General features: G+C 58.4%; 1 protein-coding gene across 2 annotated transcripts; it reads left to right on the top strand.

The window, feature by feature from the left end:
• Window positions 1–65: 65 nt before the first annotated feature.
• Window positions 66–18,096, top strand: COPE (coat protein complex I subunit epsilon). Of its 2 annotated transcripts, XM_004422932.3 has the most exons (10): window positions 67–243; window positions 7,275–7,337; window positions 8,690–8,790; window positions 11,788–11,940; window positions 13,158–13,211; window positions 13,715–13,796; window positions 15,218–15,373; window positions 16,920–16,988; window positions 17,710–17,784; window positions 17,891–18,096. In XM_004422932.3, exons 1-10 carry the CDS (start codon window positions 118–120, stop codon window positions 17,936–17,938), a joined length of 927 nt encoding a protein of 308 aa, XP_004422989.1. In that variant the 5' UTR covers window positions 67–117; the 3' UTR covers window positions 17,939–18,096. The 2 variants fall into 2 exon arrangements, with proteins under 2 accessions (XP_087299598.1, XP_004422989.1); XM_087443472.1 differs by lacking the exon at window positions 16,920–16,988 and having other exon boundaries at window positions 66–243.
• Window positions 18,097–20,808: the final 2,712 nt, after the last annotated feature.

A 20,808-nucleotide genomic window follows, 5' to 3' on the forward strand; every position in this document is an offset into this window, starting at 1 on the left:
TCCCATTGGCTCATCTCCAGGCCGGAACGAGTAAACTACATTTCCCGGCCCTGCGGTGGCCCCCTGCTTCCGGCCGACGTGTCCCTCAGGAAGAAGAGCGGTTGCGACGATAGCGATATGGCGCCTCCCGCCCCCGGCCCGGCCTCCGGCAGCTCAGGGGAGGTGGACGAGCTGTTCGACGTGAAGAATGCTTTCTACATTGGGAGCTACCAGCAGTGCATCAATGAGGCGCAGCGGGTGAAGGTGCGGCCGCTCCGGGCCCGGGACGCTGGGGGCGGGGACGGAGGAAGCTGCCTGGTGGCCGCGAGTCGCGTTCTGACTTTAAGAACGCTTCCTCTTCTCGCGGCGGTTTCCCCTCACGCATCTCTTGAGAGCGCGGTGAGGAGTTATCTTGTCCCATAGCAAATCTCAGAGCAGTAACACTTCATAGTGCTTCTCACTCAGAGCGCTCGCTCTGCGTCCTGGAAGCATTGGAGTAAGAGAGGCATTTGTATCATGTAGTAATAATGTGCTCCTTTGTTGATAGGCCCACACTGTGCCGCCAGACCCTCAATTCCCGTGAAGTAGGGACTGCTGTTTATCCTCATTTTGCAGAGAACACTGAGGCTCAAGAGAGAAATGGCTTCCCCGGTGTTATCCTGCCCCACTAGCCCGGTCATTTCTCCCCAGACGTGCTTGTTCAGTTATTCATTCGTTCGTTCCTCATTGAGCATCTCTGTGGGCCAAGTAGTGTATTCGTGCTGGGCTCAGAGCAGTGACAAAACAGACAAAACTCCTAGCATTCTCAGAAACCTCAGCCTCTCGAGGGAGACAGACAGTAAAGGAGTAAATAAACAAGAAGTCAAGAGGTTGCGTGATGGAGAGTGGTGGGAATGAGCTTGGCTGTTTGAGAGCTAGAAAATAGCCCTGCAAGGCAGGGCCCAGCCAGCCAGTGACAGGAGAGGGGGCACCAGGGGCCATTAGCAGCAACTTTTGGGGAGGGACATGATGTTACTGACACTGCGAGAGTGAACCATTGGAGAACTTTTAAGAGCGGTGAAATTGGCAGTCTTGCCTGCCTTCACAGTCTAGTGTTCCAAAGAGAGTAAGCAAGTAAAGAAGCTAGTGAATATGTAGTTACAACTTGAGCACTCTGGGGGTGGGGGGGATAAAAAGTGCTGAGAATGGAGAAGGAGGGTGCTGCTTCATGTGGGAGTGGTCAGATCAGGCCGGGCCTCTCTGATTGTCATTTGAACCTGAGGCTGAATCTTGAGAGGCGTCTGACCCCATAAACTGCTGCAAAAGTGCTGAGGCAGAGATGAGCTTGGCGTAGTCCAGGCATAAGGGGTCAGTGTAGCGGAAGTGGGGCAAGCGATGGGGAGGATGAGAATGAGGTGGGCAGGGCCTTGGGGTCACGGCAGGGCTTTAGATTTTATTCTAAAGGCACAGGAAGCCACTGGAGCACCTAGTGAGAGAGTGGCAGGTGTCTTCACAGAGGCAGCCAGAGAGTTGGGAGGAATTTAGACTCTGAAGTAGAGAAGGCTTGTTTTCCATGCTTTTTGCCTTTTGCAGTGTACCTGATTTCCCTGCACGTCATTTGTATAATGGGGGTAAAGCCTCAAACAGATTTCAGAAAGCGGTTTGGATTTCTTGAAATAACGTTAGCATGATTGCATGAGTTTTCTGTTGCCGCCGGGACAAATTATCTCAAACAATAGCTTAAGACGACACAAACTCATCTCAAAGTTTCTATACGTCAGAAGTCCAACACGGCTCACCAGGCTAAAATCAAATTGTCAGCTGGGCTGTGTCTTTTCTGGAGATTCCGGGGAAGAATCTGCTTCCAAACTCATTCAGGTTGCTGGCTCTCTGCCTGGGGCCACCTAAGTGACCTCCTAGAAGCTTCTCTCCAATTCTCAACCTCCATGTAGCCCCTCCATCTCAGAACTAGCCGTGGGGTTCTCACACTTGGAATCTCTCGAATTTCCCCTTCTGCATTCCTTCTATCTGTTAGCTGCTATCAGCTTCTGTGATTGGGCTGTGCCCTCCCAGATAACCCAACATAGTTTCCCCCTCTTAGGGTCCATAACCTTAATCACAGCTCTGAAGTCCCTTTTGTGACGTGACGTAAGCTATTCACAGATTCCAAGGACTGGTGTGGACATCTCTGGGCAGCAGGGGTGGGGGGTGCCTTATTTGGCTCACCACCACAATTTTATGTGTCTCTTGGCTGGGGTAGTGTGGGCTGCGAGAAGATTGAGACAGACCTGGGCTCAGATTTCGGCTCTGCTACCAGGGCTGAGTCATTGCACCTCTTTGAGCCTCTGTTTTCCTCTCCTGTCAAATGGGAAAAATGATGCCTATCTCATTAGGGTCACTGTGAGATTGAGTGTTACACTCACATTCCACCTTTTGACTTCTACCGTATGTCTGTTCTGCTTACGTCATAGCGATGTGTTCTTTTGAGTCATTATATGCAGACTATACACTGCTGCTGAAAGGGAGAACCAGCATGACCTGCTGTACATAGAGAGTGTCTGAAAATGAAGATATGGAAACCATGTCAGTGGTCACTTTGGCTGGAGGCACACTGCTCAGCCTCTGAGCTGGGGACCTGCGCCCTCTTTGGCGATGTGATCAAGAGGTGCTGCCACCAAGCCAAGGTGTTCTCCCTGAAGCATCCAGAAGAATGGAGCACTCTCCCCCCTGAGCCATTTGATGTGATTTAATTCTGATCCATAGGCCACCTGAACCTTCCTGGGCAGGCTGTACTGGGTTGAGTGGTGTCCCTGAAAAGATATGTCTACCCAGAACCTGTGAATGTGGCTTACTTGGAAAAAGGGTCTTTGCAGATGTAATTAAGTAGGATCTCTAGATGAAGTCATCCAGGATTTAGGATGGGCCTTAAATCCAATGAGAAGTGTCCTTCTAAGAGAAAGGCAAAGAGAGGTTTGAGACACAGACAGAGAAGACAGAGGCAGAGATTGGGGTGATGAGCCACAAGCCCAGGAACACCTGGAGTCCCAGAAGCTGGGTGAGGCAAAGAAGGATCCTCCTAGAGAGCCTTTGTGAGGAGCCACGGCCCTATTGACACCTTAATTTGGGACTTCTGGCCTCCAGAACTGTGCGAGAATAAGTATCTGTTGTTTTAAGGCCCCTAGTTTGTGGTAGTTTGTTACAGCAGCTCCAGGACTTCAGACAGGCACCACCTGAGGTGGCTCCCGCTAGAACACCTGGTATGTCATAGCACAATGTCACTGTCATGAAGTTTCCCCATTTGTCAGATATTTCTCAAGTGCCCACAAGATGGCAGGCACTGCCCAGGTGTTGGGACAAAGCAGTGAAGAAAGCCTTGAGCAGCTGGCCATGTGGTGTGGTCAGGTGGCTCTAACTGGCCTCCCCAGACAGTACCATCGTCCTCGGCCCCGGCTGCACCTCTGAGCTGTCTGGGGCAGTGTGGGGCCACCCCAGGGTCAGGCATCATTGGTGAGGTGGGCTTCCTGGCTTTGCTGGTTCTGAGTTCCCAGGTGATTCTGACGAGCTGTGGGGGCTGGGGACCACAGTGCTCGCGTGGTGGGATGCATCAGAGTCCCTGGGGTGCTCTGTAAATGGGGGTTACTGGAGCCACCCCTGCAGGGTCTGAATCAGCAGGTCGGGGAGGGGCCCAAGATCTGCCTCCCTGATGAGCTCCTGGGAGATGCTGCTGCTGCTGCTGCTGCTACAGAGATGGTGCTTGGAGCCCCAATGCACTCACCCGTTGGGAGGCTGACCTCCCAATGACCCGGCCTCCGGCATTGGTTACCCCAGTTTGCAGGTGGGGCCCAACCCAGAAAGGGGAACATAGCCTCAGGGAAGTCACAGCATTCAGCAAGGGCCTCCAACCAGTGACTTAGTCAAGCTGCCAGAGCAGGTCTCACCAGCTCCTTCCAGAACATTTCAGCCCAGCAGACCTTGGGGTCTGGGACCACAGCTGACTGTCAAGTGGACCCAGGACCCCCTCTGTGCCCCCTGTCTCCTCTTGGCAGGGAGGGCAGTAGGTTTTTGGTCTGTTTAAAGTGGGGCCTCTCATTAGCCACACTGTAAACTGGCTGTTCCTGGAGCAGCTTTGGGCCCCACAGAAGGAAGGTGTCACGGGGAGGAGGGGCCTTCAGGCGGGAAGCATCTTGCACGGCAGGCGTGCGGGCAGACGCTCAGCCGCAGTAAGACAGGTGCCGCCGTGGACCTTGGGTTGGTGGCCTGTCTCCCCTGGGGGATTGGGGAGCGGCTCCGTGGTCCCGCTCCACAAAGTGTAGGCTCCTGCTCCCAATCTGCACTCCACAGCCTCAGTCACCGGTGGCAGGCTCTTGCCAAGCCACACAGTTTCTGGCCCAGTCCCCACAAGCCTTCTTTGTCTCCTGGCTCTGGTCGGCCTGCCTTGGTGGGTTTTGATCTCCCAGGTAACAAACAGATGAGTCTCGCATGAGGAGTGAAGACGTTCTGAACCAGCCCAGAGTCTGCTCCCGGCTTGTCCTGGCGTGTGAACAGGCAGCTGTCTGTGCCTTGTTCCTTGTTAGCAGAACAGACCGTGCCGGGCCTGTCGTCTGCAGTTGTCTCGCAGAACAATTTGCGTCAATACCTGTAGATGTGCTGCCTTCTTTTTCCCCACTGTGTCGTGTGCCCCCCTGGGGACCTGCTGCAGTTTATGTAGCTACTCCTCTGTCGCCAGACATTTGGGTCCCTTCTGGCTTTCTGCTGTGCCAGCAGGCATCCTTGCACTTGCCTCTCCTTTTTTCTTTCTTTTTTTTTTTTTTGAGGAAGATTGGCCCTGTGCTAAAGTCTGTTGCCAGTCTTCCTCTTTTTTTTTTTCTCCCCAAAGCCCCAGGACGTAGTTGTGTGTCATAGTTGTGGAGTTCTAGTTCTTCTATGTGGGACGCCGCCTCAGCATGACTGGATGAGCAGCGAGTAGGTCCGCGCCCAGGATCTGAACAGGCGAACCCCGGGCTGCTGAAGCAGAACGCGCGAGCTTAACCATTATGCCACTGGGCTGGCCCCTGCCTCTCCTTTTTTCAAAATGTGTCTTTGCTCTGCCAGCAGCTGTGGTACAAACCAGGCTCGAGCTCTCTCGCCCCAGGGAGACGCACGTTTCACTTCCAGTTGCTGTGGGGTAAAACATGACTGTCGAGGGAAACTACAGAGGTTCCAAAATCTCCTGTCGTGGCCCCTGGCCTGTATGTCTGTCCTTGTTCTTAACGCCTCCCAGACGCTCTTCTCTCTCAGGCTGTTTGAGGGGGTCCTGAGTGTCCACATGCTGGTCTGGGTGATGCCTCGGCAGTCCTGCAGGCTCGGGGTGGGGGTGCCCATTTTACAGATGGGGGAGCTGAGGCTCAGAGTTGCCTCTGGGACCCAAAGCCACCCCAGTCCCTCATGGCGTCCCACTGTATTATTGCTTCAAAGACACCAAGAGCTGCCATTTGTCTTTTTTTTTTTTTTATAATTTTATTTTTTTTCCCCCAAAGCCCCAGTAGATAGTTGTATGTCACAGCTGCACATCCTTCCAGCTGCTGTATGCGGGATGTGGCCTCAGCATGGCCAGAGAAGCAGTGCGTCGGCGCATGCCCGGGATCCGAACCTGGGCCGCCAGTAGCGGAGCGCGCGCACCCAACCGCCAAGCCACGGGGCCGGCCCGCCATTTGTCTCTTTTTATTGAAGAGGACCCCAGGCAGGTTGCCCTTATTTGGAAGAGGGGCAGCCGGGTGGTGCAGTGGTTAAGTTCGTGCGCTCTGCTGTGGCGGCCTGGGGTTTGCAGGTTCAGATCTAGGCACGGACCTATGCACCGCTCGTCAAGCCATGCTGAGGCGGCGTCCCATATACAAAATAGAAGAAGATTGGCACAGATGTTAGCTCAGGGCCAATCTTCCTCAGCAAAAAAAAAAAAAAAAAAAAAAGACGTCATGTTCTAAATCATGGCCAGATCCCCAGCCTGGCCATCAAGGCCAGAGCAAGCCATTGGAACCCTGTGGCCAAGTTGCCCTGCACTGAGCTGGGGCCAGGAGCCAGGCGCCAGGCTTCTTGTTCTAGGTCTCCCTTGACCTGGGAGGAGAAAGTGTTTGCTGCCCTCACTCCCCTGCCCCCACCCCAGGCTGAGGAGAAGAAGGTGAGGTGACTAGGAATCTGGTTCTCAGCCTCGGGGACGGCAGTCCTGGTGTGCCCCCAGCTGTGGGCTTCAGACTCTGTCCTGTGTGGACAGGCCATCTTTCTGTGCACTTTTCCAGGGTCCATGGTTTGGAGGCTGTTGGAATGGTGACTCCAACGTGGCCGGCCCTCTTCCCACGTCAGTTACCTCTTCTGGCCCCCGGGTGGCCTGTCCCAGTGCCCTCAAGCCCTCTGGGCAGAGCTGCTCTGTGCGCACCCATCCCAGGTACCGCAAGGCCTCCCAGGGAGCCGGCTGGCACCCTGGGGCATCGTCCAAAGCTGTTCTCCAAAAGAAGGGTCCCCTGCCTGCCTGCAGCCTCCTGGGGGCTTCCTCACAGTCCCACAGTGAACATTCTATGAGGTCACCTTGCTCCTAGTCCTTGGCTCTGTGCGGTGGCTGGGTTGCAGGGGCCTGGCCCGTGGGCCTTGTCCCTGAGGTCTCGCCCAGCCCTGGGCAGCCAAGCTGAGCTCTCTCAGAAAGGCCCTTTTGCTGGAGATAGGGCAGGCTCTCTGTGTGAGGCCGACCTTCGTCTGTTTTGTTTGTCATGTTTAAAGAGTATTTTGGAACAAAAACAGGACAGGAACAAGCTGCGTGGAAGTATTTGTTAAGAAGGCAAAGTCCCCTTTGCATGTCTCCACCTGGGTCTTATCTGTTGTCCAGCATCAGCCAGCCCAGGCCTATTCTCTCTGCTTTTACAAACCCAGTCACCAAGGCATGTCCCCCTAATGTTCTTGGACCACACGGACTGTCAAGCAGCTTCTCTTTTGACCTGCTGCCCCCTGGGCTCCTTCCCCATCTGGAAGAGGTAGTCAGAGGCGTGGGCTCCACCCTGGCCCCTTGCCATGTAGTTGGAACAGATGTGGCACTTTTGGTGCCCCCATCTCTCACCTGGACAGATGGGGGTGACGATCAAACCACCTTCCCAGGGTGGTGTCGGGGTGGGACAGCATCAGTCGCCCGGCATGCTGCATGCCCTCAGCCGGGGCTGCTCTCCTGTCCCCCAAGGTCACAAGCAGCTGAGAGCCAGGGCCAGGACTGAGGCCCAGACTCTGCTGGGGAAGCTGCCCACTCTTGGCCTCTGAGGGCCTGTCCTGTGCATCCTGACCTGCCTCTGTTTCTGTAGCCATCGAGCCCAGAGAGAGACGTGGAAAGGGATGTCTTCCTGTACAGAGCATACCTGGCACAGGTGAGTGTGGGCCCGTCACCGTGCCCGGGGCCACCAACACCCCTGGGGTGGGGGAGTAAGGAACAGTGCTGGGAGGGGGAGGGGAGGGTAGAGTCCAGCCACCACGAGCAGCCAGTGTGGCCACCACAAGTAGGTGGGCGTGTCACCGAGGCCCTGGACCACCAGGCCAGAGGGCCAGTGTCAGGATTTCTCACTTTTATCTTTTTACGTATCAGATTTTATTTGTTTAGTACAGTTTTAAGTTTACAGAATAATTGAGCAAATAGTAAAGAAAATTCCATATTCCACCCCCCACCAGCAGTTTCTCTTATTAACATCTTGGGTTGGCCAGATGCTTTTGTTAACAATTGGTACACCGATATTGACCCTGATGTTAACTAGAGTCCACAGTTTAGGCACTGGGGGTTTTTAAACGCAGCGTTACTCTGGAATACAGTAAGAGTGCCTCCTTATGTTCTAAAAATCCAGCCAGTGCAGATGGAACCGAGCTGTGCCCTGGCCCGGTTCTGCCCAGTGCCCGCTGTGCGAGTGTGGCTGCCGGCCTCCCACCTGCCTTGTCCCCTAGCTGCAGCCCTGGAACTGCGGCTTCGCAGCTGCCCCACCTCACATCTGGGCTCCAGTGGCTTCCCAGGGCTCTTCACACCTTTCTGTTTGTGGGGCATTCCAGAGCCTGACAGGACCCCTCACCCCCTGACACTCAAGAGTGAAGCTCAGGCCCAGACAGTATGTATGGCCCACAATCTCCTTGGAATGTGTTCCTACTTATGTGTGTGCACGCGTACGTTTTACAAAAACGAACACCTGTGCGTGGCAGTAAAAACACTGAAACCGCCTAGAGAGAAACACAGTGAGAAATGGGCCCCTGGCTCCAGTTCCCCTCCAGGAGGTGACCCCCAGCACCAGTTCTGGGTGTCAGCAGGGAGGGCCTCTGTTGTGGGGGGTGTGTTCTGCTCTATAGAAGCACATACCCAGACCCCCTGCCCCCAGTGACATACCTCCCCAGAGCTCGTGGGACCCTCACCCTGTCACCTCATCACCACTGGGGTGAACCACTGGGGTCTCCAGCCAGAGCAGTGGGCAGCGTGGCCTGACAGGCGACGAGTCTGTGCTGGCTTCCACAGTGCACTGTAGTGAGGCTGGCACCTGGCAGCCTCGGGTCCCTGGAGGTGGTGGGTGGTAGACCTCCTGCAGCCCAGGGAGGGCAGTGTGGGTTTTACCTGCTGCACCAGGGCCGAGCGTCCACCCGGGTGATGCTGGAGCCACGAGAAGCCCTTGTGTTCCTGGGGGCTGAGGATCTATAAATCCTGTGGGGTAGGAGTAGGGAACTGACAGCATGCTTGCCTTGACGGCAGAGGAAATATGGCGTGGTCCTGGATGAGATCAAACCCTCCTCGGCCCCCGAACTCCAAGCTGTGCGCATGTTTGCCGAGTACCTGGCCAGTGACAGCCAGAGGTGAGGATGGGGGCTCCTAGGGGGGTGTCCCTCTTTCCCACCTGTCACCTCCCTGAATCTCTGTTTCCCTCACCTGCACAGTGGGCGGCAGTGATGGACCCTGCTTCAAAGGGGTCTCGGGGGGTCACAGATGAGGACTTGTGTGCAGATGCCCTCCGGGGCCGTGAGGGGCGTCATGCTGCCAAGAGGGCCTCCCCCTCGACACACAGGGTCGAGACCCTCCAGCCAGTCTTCCAGCCTGCTGCTTACCCAGGCCCTCGGTCTGTCCAGGGAGGCGGTTGTACCACCTGCCGATCGTCTCCTCAGGAGGGGGACCCAGGTGGAGGGGGGATGGGAACATGCCAAGTCCTCACCCTGAGCCACAGACCAGCAATTGTCAAATTCCCGAGGGTGATTGCCAGGGGAGGTGGAGGTTGGGGCTGTGGGGACCTGGAAGCACTGCCCCCTCCCGCAGCCAAGGGAGGGCAGGGTGAGCCTTGCCTGCCAGGCTAGGGCCAAGCATCCCAGGCCCAGGCCCACCTGTTTTCTGCTGCTCAGTGTGGGGTCTGCAGTGGCACATTCCAGCCCTGCTGGCCTTGAGTGGTTCCTACTGCGGGGTTTGCATGGCTGTTCCCTCAGTGGTAGCATGCTCGCTCAGATGCACGTGAGCTCAGGCCTCTGCAGGTGGGAGCCACGTGACCCTGCCTCACCTGTGCGTGGAGCACCAGCTTGACCCAGCAGGCTCCGCGGCCCCTCTGCACCTTGGTTTCCCCCATCCCTGGGAATGGGCTGGGATTGGGGAGGTAAAACACTCCCCAGAGGGCAGCTGGGATAGAAGGATGATGGCACAGCCCACGACAGGGAGATGCTCTGCTCTGTGGGCTGACCCCTGTCCCTGCCCCAAGACCCCACCACCACCCGAGGCCATCCCTCGCGGCACTGAGACGACTCACAGAGGGGCCTTCCCCAGTCTCTGCCCTGCAGAGCTTCTTAGACCAGGACGTGGTCATGACCTTGTTGACACCATGTTTCCCTCGTGGGCTGTGGCGGCTGTCTGCTGGTCCCAAGTGTGTGTGCTGTGAGCTCCTTCGTCCACAAAGTCCGAGGCTCGGGGTTTACTTGTGAGCAGTCACAGCTGAATGGGGGCCCCTGCAAGACGTGTCCATATCCCCTGGAACCTGTGAATGTGCCCTCATTGGGAGTGGGGTCTTTGCAGATGTAAGTGGTTAAGGATCTTGAGCTCATCCTGGGTATAGGGTGACTGGGGTCTTTATAAGAGACAGAAAAGGAGAAGACACAGAGAAGATGCCATGTGAGGATGGAGGCAGAGATCAGGGTGACGTAGACACAGCTGAGGAACACAGGACTGTGCAGCCACCAGAAGCCGGGAGAGAGGCCCGGGACGGATTCCCCCTGAGAGCCTCCGAAGGAGCCAACCCTGCCCACCCTTGATCTCAGACTTCTGGCCTCCAGAGTTGTGAGAGAAGAAACTCCTGTTGTTTTAATTTCCCCTGGCTGGTGGTGCTTTGTGACAGCAGCCCCAGGACACTAAGACGGGCAGCCTCCTGAGGCCATCGTTTCTCCCGCCCCGCACTTCACTAGCCGAGGTGACAAATGCCATTGTCCTTGGGAAGGGGAGGGTACCTGGGGGTCCTCCAGGAGCAGTGGCTGCTGTGAGCATTACAGGAAAGAGCCCACAGGAAGCATGTGGCATGGGGCAGGAGCTCAGGAAAGCAGAGCAGTTCAAGGTGGGTCCATCCTGGCAGCACACACCTGCTCCTGCACACGGCCTGCCTGGCAAGCAGGTGGAGCAAGTTCCAGAGCAGTGAGCACAGCTGCAGCGTGTTCCAGTGTACAACACTGACATCACAGTGACAACAGCAGGCAGTGTGTCCACACCCCGTGTGCCCAGAACCAGGCAGGAAGCTCCGCGAGGCGGCCCAGAGGGCTCCTCAGGCCAACCCTGCATTACACCCTGTACGTGGTCCTGCCTTGCAGAGCAGGAAACAGGCTTAGATTTGAAGTTATTTGTCCATCAGGTATCTCCTTGGTGGGCACGGAGACAGTGATGGGCATGTCCCCGCCCTCCAGGGGCCCTCAGACACAGGTATTTGGCCAACAGCGCCCCAGAAATCCTCACGACATCCACGCGTTTGTGGAGACTGTATGGACCCCAAACAGCAGCTTTTGTCTAGTGGTGAGGGGCCCGGCCTTTGCCTTCTTTCTCTCATCGACTGCTCAGCAGCCCTTTGAAACAAGGGGTCTTGGCTCCATTTTCCAGTTAAGCAGACCATGGCTTGGGTGTCCTGTGACATGTGGGGGTGCCTGGTTGGTCCTTGGCCAAGCCTGGACTCCAGGCCGGCCGCTGGCTCTCAGCCCCCAGCCTAGCACATTAGTCACTGGCCAGGAGCAGCCAGCACGCCGGGGTCAGGAACGGAGGGCAGCCTCCCTGGCAGTGGGGCGTGCTCCTGCCCAGCTGCCCTTGGTACCCAGGCCCATGTGCTGATGGATGAGCGTCTGGAGCCTCCACCGGACCACGGGCCTCCTCAGGAAGGTGGTGACGTTCCACTGTGAGATTCACATGTGTAGTCTCATGTCCCTGTGGATGCACCCCTGGCAAGTCAGCCATCCCTCCACATTCCAGGGTGGTATGGACATTACAGCCCCCAAGCGCTGAGGCTGGGGGATCTTGAGGCCCACGTGGTCATTTGTGCTGCTTCATGGGCAGAGCCGGGTGTGGCCCCTCCTGCACCACATCTCCCCGTGGGGCTGGGAGCACCTAGCCCCACTTTTCTTGACCTTGATTTCCCTGTCTGTGTGGGGGTGAGAAATACCTTGGGGCAAGGTGACAAGGCTGGCACCCAGTGGGGCTTGACAGAGACAGCTGGGCCCATTCTGCCTGCTGCTGCTGTGTGTCCCTGGGGGCCTGACTCGCCCTCTCTGAGCCTGTCTGCTCCCACAGGGGTGAGGCCTGCCTCCCACCCCCAGCCACAGGCCCTGCGTCACCATGTCTTGCAGGGACGCAATTGTTGCTGAGCTGGACCAGGAGATGAGCAGGAGCGTAGATGTGACCAACACCACCTTCCTACTGATGGCTGCCTCCATCTACTTCCATGACCAGAACTTGGACGCAGCCCTGCGTGCCCTGCACCAAGGGGACAGCCTGGAGTGGTGAGTGTCCGCCCTGCACCACAGGGACGGCCTGGAGAGGTGATTGGCCTCTCTGGTCTCCAGGATGCTCAGGCCCTCTTCAGCCATCGTCCTGGGAACAGTGAGGGGGCTACTATGAGAGACTGGGGCGGGGAGAAGACCTCCTATTTAGGCTGCAGCTCTCATTCTCTGTCCAGGAGACAATTCTTTGTGCACGGCTGGGCCACTGCTCCAAGGACACAGTGCCTGGGGCTGAAAACCTTTTCCCGAGGGCAGAGCAGAAAGCAGCTTTGTCTCTGCCTGAGGTTTCTGTATCCCATTCCCCCCATGAAGCCTTGTGTTCCTCTATGCTGGCTTTTCCGTGTCCTCCTAGGTTCTCCAGGCTCTCCCCTGAGGCCGGCCCTCATTCAGGGCACTCCAAGGCTGGGGTGCTGGAGCCCACACAGCGTGCAGTCGCCTCTACCCCCCATCCCAGGAGGTGACTCTGGGCCAGCACTGTGTCCAGGGCTCCAGCCCCAGAGGGCACAGTCGCCCTTCCCCGTGAGCTCTCTGGCTCCTGCCTTCGCTTGGTTAGTTGGTCACTACGTGTTCCTTATGTATCTGTTTATGTCCTTCTCAATCCAGAAGGGGATTTGCAGCAGCTTAGAAATCGGCATAGCACATGGCCAGGGAGGCAGTGGGCCCCACAAGTGTTTCTCATGCTCCTACCTTGGCTGGTCTGGGTGCTGGGTCACATTCCTGTGGGACAACCTGGGAACAAGCAGCCACATTAGTACTGGGCAGTCACAGCCCAAGAGGGAAGCAGTGGGTGTGGGAACTAAAGGGAGTAAGCCGTGTTCCCCCTGCAGCACTTCATCTGTGACTGAATTCGGAAGGGGGGTGGGGGTAGGAGGTGTGAATATGGTGGCCGGCTGAGGGGTGGGCAGGGAGCAGGCCAGAGGCCTGGGGTCCCTGCCTTGGGGACCCCACAGGAGCTCCCGGCCTGAGCGTGCTCAGCTGTGACACGTGAGAGTGAGGTTCCCAGGAAGTGATGGGAGTGCTCAGCCTAGCAACGGGTGCCCAGGTCTGAGTCTGGCTCTGCTGGGCCAGTGGTCAACCTCAGTGTCCCCCTCTGGAAGGCTGGGTTGGTGGCCCAGGCACTCATAGGAATGTTCCAGAAGGTGGAACCCACATGAAGTGAGCCTCTCATGGGAGAGTAAAGTGGGGAGGGGTCTGCTGACTGCTGCCCTGTCCCACAGCATGGCCATGACGGTGCAGATCCTGCTGAAGCTGGACCGCCTGGACCTTGCCCGGTAAGCTCCTCCTCACCTGTCACCACCTGGGGGCGCTGTGCTGTGGCCTGTGCATTGGGGGTGCCTGAGCAACAGCCAGGCCGTGTTGGGACCCCGTGTTCTCTGGAAGTTGGGCTCCTGTCCACGAGGAGGCACTCAGCGTGGGGACTGTCCCCGAGCCCTCCCCCTGCCCCAGAGCATCGATGCCACAATTGTTTCTCTAGTTCTTCCAGTCGATCGGGGTGACGCTCCGATGTTTACCCGCCCTTCCCTGCAGGGTGTTGCCAGGACAAGGGGCTTCACTGTCCATATCTCAGTGTCCTTCTGTGAGGCAGGCAGTGGAGCCTGTCCTGCAGGGTTGGGTTGGGCTTCTCAAGTGTGTAGCCTCGGGTGGGGGGCAGCCGGGCCATGGCCCAAGGTTCTAGAGCCTCATAAGCAAGCAGGTGTGTGTGCCTTGTGAGCAGGGAACTCAGGGCACTGGCCAGGCCCCTTAGCACCTTCCTGCCTCTCTCCTCTGCCCCCAGGAAAGAGCTGAAGAAAATGCAGGACCAGGACGAGGATGCCACCCTCACCCAGCTGGCCACCGCCTGGGTTAACCTGGCCGTGGTGAGCCTCCTAGGTTGCTCTGGGAGATGGGGGCAGGAGCATCAGGGAGCTGGGAGGTGGGAGGTGGCCCCCTGCACCCAGCACTGGCTGCTCCTATGGGGAGAGTGTAGGTGGGGGGGTTCCACGATACGCTGGACCTCCTGCTTCCTTTAGGGCCAGTCCGCCAGAGGATCCCAGCCCCGGGGACCTGGGCACGTTTCCCACCTCACTCCGCGTCTACCCCATTGTAGGATTCTCGTAGCTGAGTGGCTTGGCCAGAGTGAATGGACTGGGGGGCTCCGGAACCTGACTCGGCATGCCTTTCCCCACACGCCCCCCGGGACCCACTGAGCCGGCCTGCCTGGCAGTGGACCCTCCCCTGGGGTCTGGCCCTGGGCTTGGCTGCTGCTCAGCTTGCTCTCTGAGGTTCTGGCACAAAGTGGGTGGGGGTGTCCCCCTCATGGGTTCCCCTGTGCCCAGTCCCCGTTCCCCCACATGCCTGGGTACCCCAGTCTCCTGGCAACAGCCCCTTTTTTGGCTTGTGGCACTTGGCTTCCTTTCTGAGTAACTCTTTTGTACAGACCTGTTTGTGTGTGTGTGTGTGAGGAGGATCAGCCCTGAGCTAACATCCGATGCCAGTCCTCCTCTTTTTGCTGAGGAAGATTGGCCCTGGGCTAACATCTGTGCCCATCTTCTTCTACTTTATATGGGATGCTGCCACAGCATGGCTTGACAAGCGGTGCGTCAGTGCGCGCCCGGGATCCAGACCTGCGAACCCCGGGCCGCTGAAGCGGAGCACGTGAACTTAACTGCTACACCACCGGGCCAGCCCCTGTACAGGCCTTTTAATATGTGCTCCCCATCTTTATGCATCTTCACTGCCCTTGGGCAGCTGAGGCCTCGCCCAGGCTGGTTTCCAATATCCGTCTAGTTTCGTGAGACAAACCCTGACAGCTGTCTCTAGTAGCCTTGCATTGTCTCACAAGCACATCTTGGTCTCAGGCTCCCTTGCAAGTGTGACACTATGTCTTTAGCAGGCAGACAGAACCTTCTACTCAGAGCCTGGGCAGTCGGGGTCAGGGCTGCTGGTCACCGAGCAAGCCCACCCCTGATGGGCCATGTGACCCAGTGGTCCCAGCTCAGAGTTTGGCCTGGCCGCCTGTGCACTGTTTCTCCTCTTGGAAGCTGAGGCTTCTGCGTCTGTAAACCGAAGCCTCGGGGAGCCGGCCTTGTAGCAGGTGCATGCCGTTTCGGCCCCTTCAGCACAGCAGAGGCTCCGTGGGGGTCTCTGTGGGGAAGGGGGCAGTGTCCAAGGAGTGCCTGCCATGCTGCCCTTGCCAGGATTGTCTCCACAAGGTGCAGGGATCCTTCTGTGAGGGAGCAGGCAGGGGTAGGGCCAGACAGCAGAGTGACAAACAGTGACATCAGAACTGTCCCCACAGGGTGGCGAGAAGCTGCAGGACGCCTACTACATCTTCCAGGAGATGGCTGACAAGTGCTCATCTACCCTGCTGCTGCTCAACGGGCAGGCGGCCTGCCACATGGCCCAGGGCCGGTGGGAGGCAGCCGAGGGCGTGCTGCAGGAGGCGCTGGACAAGGTACAGGCAGGCCTGGCCTGTGCCCGGGACTCCCAGAGCGGGGAAGGCAGGTGGCTGGGCTTGCTGCAGAGGCACACAGGCAGATGGAGACGGACAGAAACAGGTGCGGCAGAGACCCCATGGGCCTGCCATGTGGCCACACAGGGATTTTAATGCTGAGTCAGCTGAAAATTGGTATTGCAAACGAAAATCCCGATTCTAGCTTCTCTTGGAAATGGGAGGATCCCGTCAGCTTGAGCCTCAGTCAGCCTGAGCTGAACGGACATACATGTCCCAGGCCCTCCTCGCTGTCACTTTGGCTGCCTCCCCTGGGTCCATACATGGAAGAGACGCCCGTCGTTCACTACCGAGGGGAGAGTGGGCTGCAGACACGTGGCATCGCCTGTGCCCATCCTTGTCGAGAAGGGGGACTGAGAGCGCTGCCCTCTTGGGGCGGCACAGTCGTCTTCTCCTGACCGACATCTGTCTTTTACGTTATTTTTATAATCAGAAAAGCCGTCAAAGCTGTTTTCAATTTTGGAAAAAATTTTTTGGTATAATGAGAAACTGACACTGGTAGGAAGCTTTCTTCTTGTTCATCTCTTCGAGGGGCTGAGTGATCATCAGAAGGTTGTGTGCAGAGCAGGGACGGGCCAAGGGCGTTAGTCAAGTGCTTCCGCGGGCTGGTGTCCCCAGGCTGCACCCTGCAGCTGCCTCACCCCGCCAGGGCACCCTGTGCTGGCCGGAAGAAGTTGGGTCTCCGCAAAGAAGGGCAGCCAAGGGGTGGAGCCAAGTCTGTGCAGGAGGCCAGGGTCTCTGCAGCCCCTTGAGCTTGAGGCGCTGTGCGTGCTGGATGGTGCCTCTGCCCTGAGTCCAGGCAGCGCTCCTCCCAGTGTCCCTGCCTCGTAGGCACTAGGGGCTCTGGCTGGGGCTCCTGGCCGAGGCAGCGTCTGGGTGGTTCCCAGGGTTCCCTGTGCCTCAGAGCCCAGGATGGGCGGGCAGAATGAGGTCACCCGCCTGGAGGTTCTGGTGATTTCCCAGTAGCTTCCTGCCAAGTTCCCTTGGGAAGAGGTGGGGTGGGCGGGGTTTGCCCATGGTCATCGTCACAGCATGAGGAATGGCTTGGTTATAGCATGGCTGTGATAGTACTGAGGCCGCCTTGGGCCGGGCTTTGTTACTTTGAGATTTGTGTGATAAATCCACTCCTCCCAAATTGCAGTAAGCCAGGGGCTCCATTGCAGTCTGGTCTGCAGAAGACAACGAGCTCAGAGGGGAAGCAGCTGGCCTGCAGAGGTGGAAGAGGCCGTGGCCCCTCCACACTGTGCTGCCTCCTGAGGCAGAAGGCAGGGCCCCGAGGTGACCGCCTTGCAGAGTGGCCACTGTTGGGGGGCACTCTGAGTCCTGCAGCCTCGGCCCTGCCTCACTTCTGAGGGTATGACCTTGTGCAGGTCACGTCCCCACCCCAGGGCAGCAGGGGACGTTGTCCTGCCCAAGATAGGGGTGAGCAGACTGAGTCTGGGGGCCTGGAGGAGCTGACCCTGTCTGCCCGGCGTCCTCCTGTTTCTAGGACAGCGGCCACCCGGAGACACTGATCAACCTCATTGTCCTGTCCCAGCACCTGGGCAAGCCCCCCGAGGTAGGGCCCCCCAAGCCTGGTGCAGAAGGGTTTTCCAGCCCTCACAGTGCCAGCCTGGGGCGGGCGGGGGTCTCTGGTTTGGTGCCGGCTCCAGAGGAAGCTTGGGGCCTTAGAGTCTGGACTTCAGAGTTGGCCTGGGGTTGGGGCAACTCACCACAAGTGGGTTCCGGGCTGCAGGTCAGCTGCTCCCGTGAGTCCTATGGATGAGTAGGCTGAGGCTTGGAGGGCGCCTGGGCTGAGACCCAGCCTGTGCCACCTCGTGCTGGGGGGTGGGCAACAGGACAGAGAAAAGGGGCCCAGGGGAGTGATTCTGGTGAGCCCACCTCGTGAGGGCAGAGCGCAAGAACATTGGGGCACTGCTCCGTTTAAGTGACTGGCCCAGCTGGCCAGGGGCCCTCCCAAGGGCTTTCTGACAGAGAGTCACAGGACCCTTGGGGCTGGGGTAGTGCAGGACAGATAGAACGACCTTCTCACCCCAGAAACAGCACCAGACCCCCAGTCTCTGTGCCGGGCACTGTTCCAGCTGGTGCTTCCCCCACCCTGCGGGTCCTCTCTCATCAGCCTGATTCCAGGGTGGGTGATGGAGGGAATGTGGGGAGACCAGGTTCCTGCCTGGGGTCGGCTGGGTGGCCCTCGTCCCACCCCACAACTGCAGGATGGGACAAACAAAGCCACCATGGGGTCCATGTATCCAGCTAACCCGGACTCACCTCCCCCACAGGTGACAAATCGCTACCTGTCCCAGCTGAAGGATGCCCACAGGTCCCACCCCTTCATCAAGGAGTACCAGGCCAAGGTGAGCCCATGTGGGTGCCCGTCTCTGAGCCCCAGACCCCGGCCTACCCAAGGAAGGCCTGGAACTTGGGGCCTGGCTCACATCTCTCCCCTCATTCGTGTTGAAGGAAAACGATTTTGCCCGGCTGGTGCTGCAGTACGCCCCCAGCGCCTGAGGCCCAGAGGCACTTCCCGAGCCTGGGACAGTGAGGCCCAACCAAGCTGCTCTCTCCCTTGGGCACCTGCCCTCTACTTTCCCGTCTCACTCACCCGTCCTGTCTCGCCCAGCCCTGCCCCCATCCTGTCAATAAACATCTCCACTAGGGTAGCCCCATCCGGTCCGTGTTTGCTCCAGCAACTTCAAGGTGGGTGTATGGGAACCAGGGCTCGGATGGGAGGGGCCTGGGCACCATGGCCAAGGGCTGTTCCTGGGAGGGGGCTCTGGAGACCAGAGTCTGTGAGTAGCAGCTACACAGACTCCCCTGCACCTCAAACAGCAGTCCTATGCTGCCGAGCTGTGGGTGGCACAGCCATGTCCCCCAAGCCCACTTGGCATCCAGGAAGACTGAGGTGCAGAGAGGTCACAGCCATCACAAGGAGCACCAGGATTGACACCGGGGCCGCACGTAGTCTGTAGGTGATGAGGGGGCTGGAAGCACTCAGGCCTCAGCTCAGCCAAGCGGGGAGGGGGTGTGCCGGGTCCTTGTGGAAGTAAACATCAACCCGCTGCCCCCAGGCCCCTGCTCCTCGCTGCTGCCCTGTGGTGAGTCATCAGCCAAGACTGAGACCCGCTGTGGTCGCTGTGGTCGGGGCCGTGGGTGCTGGAGTGCCTCAGCGGCTGAAGCACGGAGCTGCCTGCCCGAAGAGAGAAATGCGTAGTGAGCACCGTGTGATAAGAGGAGGCTGGACAACAGAGAGGGAGGCGGGTAGTCAGGGGAGGGGGTTATCTGGGGCCTGTGGGTGAGGTCACCATTGAGCTGTGTCCACCTGAACAAGAAGGACCTGCTCGGCCCGGTTCTGGGGAGATGAGCATCCTGGGCAGCAAGAACAGCCCGTCAGAGGCCCTGAGACCACACTGGGCTCGGTGAGCTGGACAGGGCTACATGCCCTTTCTCCCGGGGCCAGTGACTGGGTCTTTCCCAGGGAGGAGTGAAGGCACCTGGGTTCCAGTGCCTGGCTCCATCTGTTCCAGAGGGGGCCATCTGAAACCCAGTGCCTCGTTGCTAGGACAGGACATAGAGCAAGGGACCCCCTGCAGCAGGGACCACCCTCAGCCCCTCCTTGCCTGGTGGGGGGCCCAGCCGGGGAGAGGTGGCGGATAAGGCTTACCTGAGCAGGGCCATCAGTCAGGGTCAGGAGTGGTCAGGTGGTGAGCTCCCTGGGAGAGAAGGCCCACCCTCTTGGGAGGGGCAGAGAAGGGGCGCTAACCTTGGGACCTCAGCAGCCCTCCACTGGGTGCCTGGTGCCTGGGAGCCCTGCTCCAGCTGGGAGCCTCAGCTGCCACCACCAGGAGTCACTTTTTTTTTTTAAAGATTTTATTTTTTTTCCCCTCAAAGCCCCAGTAGATAGTTGCATGTCATAGCTGCACATCTTTCTAGTTGCTGTATGTGGGACGCGGTCCCAGCATGGCCGGAGAAGTGGTGCATGCCCAGGATCCGAACCTGGGCCGCCAGCAGCGGAGCGCTCGGACTCAACTGCTAAGCCACGGGGCCGGCCCCAGGAGCCACTTTCTATTCCTGTCCTGCATCCACGTTGGTGGCCTCCCCTTTGGGCCCCGCCAAAATGAAACTGGAGCCTGGGCTGGAGCTGGTGGGCAGGGGTGCCTCTCCCGTTACTGATGGGCGTCATGGTGACCAGATAGTGCTTGGGTGGGAGGGCCAGGATGGTGGTTGGGAAGGTCCAGGGCTGCCCCACAGTCCTGGCCAGACCTGTGGGGGCATGTGCAGCCAGCCTGGGACCCCTGAGCATCCCTCTGTCTGCCAGGCTGACCAAAGTATTGACAGGACAGATGAACCCTGCCCACACAGAGTGCACAGTCAAGAATGAGTAGGAGGTATAGCAGGACAGATGGTGACGTGCCAATGATGAGAATGACAGGGGGGTCAGGGAGGCACTCTGAACAGGTGATATTAGTAGGTAAAGTCAAGTTGGTGAAGGAGGAACCCTGCCAGTACCTGGGGGAACAGCATTCCAGGCAGCGGGAACAGCCAGTGCAAAGGTCCTGAGGCACTTCGGGGTGTTGGAGATACAGTGAGGTGGCCAGTGTGGCTGAAACAGAGGGAGCAAGGTGGAGAGAGGAGGGTGTGAGGGCAGGTGATATGTCACGGTGAGAAGCTGGGTTTTTACTCTTGAGTGATGGGAACCATGGAAGGCTGTGAGCAGAGGAGGGTCTGACTGGCAGGCTCCCTCTGGCCTGTATGTGGGGTGGGAAGGAAGTCAGGATACCATGCAGGAGGTACGAGGGTGGCCCAGGGCTGCATGAAGCTGTGCAGGCGCAGAGAAGTGGCTGGATTCAGGAACATTTGAAGGTGGGGCCAGCTGGTGTGCTGCAGGACTGGACGAGGGGTGAAGGGAAGGAGGAGAGATGAGGCCCTCCTTGGCCCCCCTCCCTGTTTTCACCTGTGCACCTGAAGGTCAGGTGAGGCTGGTGGCCCTATGGGCCTGGAGCTCAGCTCCTGCAGAGCCCACACTGATTCCTGCACTCTGCACCTCGAAGGCTACAGGATGACGTCCTAGGTGGGGGAAAGGAGGGGCATGGCTGTTGGGGAGTCCTGGGGGCTATCAGTGCAAAGTGAGGCGATGTCCCCAACAGGTGTGCCCTCAGTGATGGCCTTTGGGGGCTTTGGGCACAGGGCCTGGTCAGTGGAGGGTGGAAGGTCACCAGGGGTGGTACCAATGAATCTGTGGCCTTGATCCAGCCTCTGAGCCGCCCCCACGTGGGCATCCACTCCTTCTGCCTCCCGAAAGGGAGGCCTGCCTGGGCCTCAGGGTGATGGAGAGCAGCAGGGGGCTCAGACCAGAGAGTGGTGAGATCCGAGGGTGGGAC

This window comes from Ceratotherium simum, chromosome 18 (genome assembly GCF_057802395.1).
Source record: "Ceratotherium simum simum isolate JZ-2026a chromosome 18, ASM5780239v1, whole genome shotgun sequence".
Classification (NCBI taxonomy): domain Eukaryota; kingdom Metazoa; phylum Chordata; class Mammalia; order Perissodactyla; family Rhinocerotidae; genus Ceratotherium; species Ceratotherium simum.

What these genes read in the sequence shown, in the direction of transcription:
- COPE (XM_004422932.3), top strand. Translation starts at nt 118, where the DNA reads ATGGCGCCTCCCGCCCCCGGCCCGGCCTCCGGCAGCTCAGGGGAGGTG. An exon ending in ATGAGGCGCAGCGGGTGAAG is followed by an intron (nt 244 to 7,274) that starts GTGCGGCCGCTC and finishes CTGTTTCTGTAG; the next exon opens with CCATCGAGCCCAGAGAGAGA. An exon ending in GACCGCCTGGACCTTGCCCG is followed by an intron (nt 13,212 to 13,714) that starts GTAAGCTCCTCC and finishes CTCTGCCCCCAG; the next exon opens with GAAAGAGCTGAAGAAAATGC.